The following is a 6,316-nucleotide window of genomic DNA, read 5'->3' as shown; positions in this document are numbered from 1 at the left end:
TCTTAAGATAAAAAATTAAACATACCACTCACCTAGAAAATTTTCCTAATTCTATTTTGGGTAAATTTTTTTTTCTTTATTCAATTTTAAAAGTTATTCTATATTCAAACTTTCAAACTAATAAATGTGATGAAGATAGGGTTGTTAATTGTTATATTTATTTATTTTTTACTTAAAGGATTTCATTGGAATATTCATTTACATTGTGGCTTAGTACTCTCAAATGCACATTATTTCTAAAGAATATATAAACTTATAATAAGATTGAGTTTTGTATAGGGGCTACGTGATAATATTTCAAACCTTTCTTAAAATATCATCCAATATAAGATAGTTATAGGCCAAACACACATGATTACAATCAAACAAGTTATTGAAAAATAAAATATATCTTGTTGTTATCGATAATGTATATAAATTAATTTAATATTTCTTCAACTATGTTTTTGTTTACTTGCACATGCTCGTCATATCTGTTGAGCGTTGAATTAAATTTTAAAGCTGAGTCGTTACTCTATAAATTATAGAATATAGATATGGAAGGATACGGACGAGAATATTCAGATAAGTTTGGAAAATAATTATAATAATAAATAAATTCATTAAGAAAGAAAAATGTTTTTTTTTTCTCCTTCCTTTTTTTGGGTTAAGAAAGGAATTGGGTGGTGGCTTTGGGAGGCCATGAAAGGTCAGAATTAGGAAAGGAAGGACAAAGGGCCAAAATGAATGATTAGTTGGTGGGTGCGCACGGCCGTACAGGATTGCAGCCCAAGATTCCTCTTTCCCTGTTTGGAATCTTGTGGTATATTCCTATTTTAATTTTTGACCAAAAATATTTTTTATAGTTAAGAAAACTTTTTAAATTTTAGTTTGTTAGGTTTCTTTTTTATAATAATTTAGTATCTAAATTTTACTATTCAACAATTTAATCTATATATTTAAAATTTAAAACAATTTAGTCAATACTATAAAAAAATCTCATCAAAATTGAGCGTGAATTTTTGTTATAAATGATTTAGTCTTTTGTAATATAAATACAGTCGGTTATTTATACTACAAACTTTAAACTACAAAATCTAAGTTGTTATGTATTAAAATTTAGAGACAAAATTTTTACTAATTCGAAAGTAGAATGATCAGATGGTGGTTGAAGCTCGAAGTAAAATCTTTACTTCAATGAGAGTACAAACAAGATTTTAAATGTTGGTATCCATAGAAAAAAATATTATAAAAATACTAATGAAAATATCTATTAGATGTAAGGTTGATGGATCTTTTTTAAAAAAATTAGATAAATAAAAAACCTATAACAAATATTTAAAATAACAACTAAATAGGTTAAATAAGTTAAAAATTATTAATATTAATATCATATTTATATTAGCATTATTTAGTTTATATTTTTTATATATTTTTTTCATACTGTGAAAATGTCAGTTCGGTTGTTTACATCAGCGTCGAATCCATAAATATATAAAAAAATATTGCGTGAATAGAAATTTAATACCTTTGGGATCAAAAGTGATTTTTTTTTTACCCAATAAGGACAAAATAATGGAGTATAAAAAGAGGGTTTTGAAGGCAGATGGCAGTGATCTTTATCTGAAAATAATGGTTGGGTTGGGTGGGGAAAAGCGTTACGTCACCGACAGCACATAGATTGGTGACGAAAACGGAATCCACTCGAATATTCACCATTTTATTAATTAATAAATTAATTCACCATTTTTTATTTTTTTATAACAAATATGAGACTAATTAATTAATTTTCACACTCAAACTTTTCAATCAATTTTTACTCTAAATTTTCTATTTCATTAAGTACGCTGAGATAAGTGTCACAATTGTCCATTTAAACATAAATTTATTGTAAATAAAATCAGCTTGGAGATTCAAATCCTTATATATTGTTTGTAGTAGATATTGCAACCTTTACTTTAAATATGAATAACTATAACAATATTTACCTACTAAATATTTCTTCAAATAAAATTTCATGTGTGATTTATAAAACATTGACCTAGTACAAACTTAAATCAACTGGTTGAGATATCTATATTTGACCAAAATGTTGTGAGGTCGAATGCTCACCGTAACATGTTGTTGCTTAAAAAAAATAATTGATGAAAATTTAAAATAAGTACGATAATAAAATTAGATTTTCTTAGAATAAAAACTATTGGTTTTAAGAGATAAATACAGTGGTGATTTTTATGTTTCTACCATTTCAATTTTATTCTTTATATAAAAAAGAAAAACCAAAATTTAACTCCATACTTATTTTTGAAGATTTATGATATGGGAGCTTTTTATGATATCACCTAGATATTAACATCATTATTCCTCTTGGCTCTTTCCATAATTGTGAAAGAAAAGAGCAATTTCATTTATTTTGAAATGCATTTCTACATCATTTAGCTCAGGAAAATTTAGAATATCCCACCAACTCTAACTTTATTAAAAACTTAACCTAATCTTTTCTTAAAAAAAAAAAAAACTTAACCTCATCTTATGCAATTTTTTTAACCAAATAAAGCGAGGTGAATATTCAGCATTTAAAAGTCAACTTATTAAAAAAGTTAGTAAAAATAAAACTAAAAAAGCAAGGCTAAAATACATATTTAAGTTTCTATTGATTAAATATATTTTTTTTAATTTAGTCAAAAATTTTATAAAATTTTCCTTTAGTCTATTATGTTTAATAAATATTTTTTAAAAATTATATTCTTCTTGTCGGTGAATAGTAAAAGTTGGCTAACACATAACATAATATTCACTAAAGTACAAAATTTTACTTGAATCAGACAAGTTAGAAATTTTACTCTCTTAAATGCCTAATTTTCTTCTAAATTTTTAAAACTCACCAAATATCATACCATAAACTAATTCCAAGATTCTAATAGAGATATAATTGAAAAAGGTAAAAATATAAAAAATAAATTGAGATTTTTTGAGTAATAACGACAAAGCTATACTTTTTTAAATATTGAGAATGAAATCAAAATTTAAAATTTAACCAAATAATAATAATAATAACAACAATAAATATATATGGAATTTTTATTATAAAATCAGATAACTACTGTTAAAATAGTTGGACTCTCGAAGAAGAAGAAAATAATAATAATAAAGAATTAAAAATGCTTGGGTTTGGCTTATTCAAAACTTCCATGAAAAAATATAGATTCGTTACACTACGCGACGCCCCGCCCTCGATATTTTACTCCAAGCGTTCTTCTAAATCGGCTGCCATAAATTCTCCGATCAATTTTACAAATCTCTCTCAAGCTTCTCTCTCTCTCCTCTGCGTGATTATGGAGCTTCGACTCCAAGTTTATTCCTTCCATTTTCCAACGATTCCATTTTAGATCCCATATTCCACTTTTCTCTCTCTCTCTCTAGACTCCAATTTTTTTCTGCTTCGATTTCCACAAGAAACAGAGCACTTCTGGGTACCATGATTCGCTCCGACAAAATCCAAGAAATTGCATCCAAAATGGGCTTCTCCCTCTCCGATTACGCCGAATCTCTCGAGCACGAGCGCCGGAAAGTTCTCATGTTCCAGCGCGAGCTCCCTCTCTGCTTGGACCTCGTCACCCAAGGTCCGGACCACCCGAACCGACCCGATTCTAACATTCTTCTTCTTCTTCTTCGTCTGATTTGGGGTTTTGGGTTTTGTGGCAGCCATTGATTATTGCAGGCAGCAGCTGTCGGAGACGGCGACGACGACGGAGAATCGCCAATCGGAGTGCTCCGACCAGACTTCCAGCGAGATGGGGATGGGGATGGGGCCTGTTCTGGAGGAGTTTATTCCGATAAACAAAAATGGGGTTTCTGATTTTGAACAGGAACAGGCACGGGAAATTGAAAAGGAGAAGAGTAGTGGGTCTGATCAAAACAATTTGGGTCCGTCGGATTGGCTCAGATCTGCTCAGCTTTGGAATCAATCCTCGGATCCTCCTCCCCTGAATCAGGTAATTTTTTTTTTCCTTTTCGCGGATTTTAGAAGTTGAAATTAGTCTCGTTGGAGTTTTTGGTGTTATTGGGTTTGGTGATGCAGGGCCCGCCGGAGAAGACGGCCGTCGTTGAGGTGAAGAGAAATGGGGGTGCTTTCCGGCCGTTTCAGAAGGAGAAGACGGGAGGAGGAGGAGGGGCGTCGTCGTCTTCTACTCCGGCGGCGGCGACGAGCTCGACGGCGGAGACGGAGTCCGGCGGTGGGAGCAGCAGACGGGAAGAGAAAGAGGCGCAGAATCAGAGGAAACAGAGACGGTGCTGGTCGCCGGAGCTGCACCGGCGGTTCCTTCACGCGCTTCAGCAGCTCGGCGGCTCCCACGGTAGGGATTTGGGAATTAGGCTTCGTTTTTGTGAATTTAAAAATTCAATTTCTTTTTTTTCTTCTGAAATAAGAAATTAGTTATTTATTTATTTACATAATTAAATTGGAATGGCAGTGGCCACACCGAAGCAAATCAGAGAGCTGATGAAGGTGGATGGTCTTACCAACGACGAAGTGAAAAGTCATTTACAGGTTTGTCTGTTTTTTTCTTTTTTTCTTTCAAAATTAAATTATATAAATTTTTTTTTCTATGTCCATAAATTTCTCACCAAATTCAAGTTTTTTTTTTCTCTAATAAAGAAAACAACTTATTTATTCACATATTCTTGTTGAATTTTCTTTTAAACTTGTAGTTTTGCTTTTGTCTAAAACAATGTGCTTTTTTTTCAACTTTAAAGGTATTTCTACTTTATTTTCATTTATTACAATCTCTAAAGGTATGATATTATATAAATATATGTAGTTTGACGTTTGGAGCGTATTGGTCCTCTTTATAATTATTTTGTTTTTGTCTTTTAAAAATATAAGAATTGAATCTCCAAATTTGATTGGAGAGAACTATTTCAACATAATTAATGATTCCATTAAAATTTCATATTACAAACTCATTTATTACCTTTTTCGAATTAAAAAACTAGTAATTATTATAAATTACTAAAATGTTATCAAAACTAAAGTAAAATGAGTGAATTTTAGCCTAACATTAAAAATTTGTCTGCAATCAAGTATATTTATTAATTACAGCTAATATGCAATTGATTAATTTCGACCATATTAATGATTAATCTGAATTAAAAATCTCTTTTCTTTTTTTAATTCTTCTATAGGCGCTTTCTCTTGACTTTCGATTGAATCTCAAGTTTTTCTTTTCCTTTATTAATTAAAAATGTAATACTAAATTTATATTCGGAAATGTTTAGAAATAAAAGGCAGAAATGTACCTGAGAAAAACAAAAAAAGGGTATAAATCTTGTATTTTCCACATTTTTTTAGTTGTGAAAATCGTTCTGTCAAATTGATTTTTTTAATAAAAAAAAAAGAAAATTCCTTGAGCTAATTTTATTTTGTATTAATTTGTTCAGAAATATCGTCTGCACACGAGACGGCCGAGTCCGACGATTCACAACAGCGAGAGCGCCCAGGCGCCGCAGTTCCTGGTGGTCGGCGGCATATGGGTCCCGGCGGCGGAGTACGCCGCCGTGGCCACCACCACTTCATCCGGAGAAGCGGTCAGCGTCGCCGCCACAAGTAATGGAATTTATGCACCGGTGGTGGCCGCCGCGCCGCCGCAGCCATTGGCCAATACAGTACAAAGACCGAAGGCGAAACTTTGCTGCGGTCAATCGCCGTCCGCCGCCGTCGCCGCCGCCGCCGCCCAATGTAATTCTCCTGCTACATCTTCCTCCACCCACACGTCTTCGCCTTCACCTGCTTCTCGAGCCTTGTAATTCGTTTTTTTTGTTTTTTTGTTTTTTTTTTTTAAATTTCTACAGTTTTGTTTTGATGTGTAAAAGTTTTGGTACAGAACCTCCATTTCCATAGCCCACAGAAACTTATAAGAACATGCCGGAATCCGCTTATCTTTCTCTTAATTTCATTTTCTGCTTAATGCCGGAACAAATTAAATAAATGGACAACATAATTACAATTTGACTCATACTTCTAGTTATGTTTAGTACAACAAATTTGGGAGGCTTTAATTTAAATCTCCTACTTCGCGGTTAAGTTAATTAATCTTGATAATAATTATTAAATTTAACCTGTTAATTTTTTTATATATATAATTATAAATTTTTAAGTATTTTGTCTATATATATATAAAATACTTAAAATTTTGCTATTATTGATGAACAATTTAATTACGGTTTTCCATATTTAGTTTCAAAGTACTTGTTAATTTCCCAATAATGCAATCCTAATTAATGTAGAAAAAAGCATCAATTTTGTATAAAAGAGAATCTATTATCTACCCGACCATCT

General features: G+C 31.4%; 1 protein-coding gene across 1 annotated transcript; it reads left to right on the top strand.

The window, feature by feature from the left end:
* Positions 1-3,191: 3,191 nt before the first annotated feature.
* On the top strand, positions 3,192-5,928 carry LOC111010360 (transcription factor HHO3). Its single transcript, XM_022283731.2, has 5 exons — positions 3,192-3,602; positions 3,685-3,974; positions 4,061-4,334; positions 4,452-4,528; positions 5,419-5,928. The coding sequence occupies exons 1-5, from the start codon at positions 3,458-3,460 to the stop codon at positions 5,782-5,784; spliced, it is 1,152 nt and encodes a 383-aa protein (XP_022139423.1). The 5' UTR covers positions 3,192-3,457; the 3' UTR covers positions 5,785-5,928.
* Positions 5,929-6,316: the final 388 nt, after the last annotated feature.

Source organism: Momordica charantia, assembly GCF_013281855.1.
Source record: "Momordica charantia cultivar OHB3-1 chromosome 4 unlocalized genomic scaffold, Mcharantia_2.0 BLBB01000004.1, whole genome shotgun sequence".
NCBI lineage: Eukaryota > Viridiplantae > Streptophyta > Magnoliopsida > Cucurbitales > Cucurbitaceae > Momordica > Momordica charantia.
This window is presented reverse-complemented; position numbering and strand designations above follow the sequence as displayed.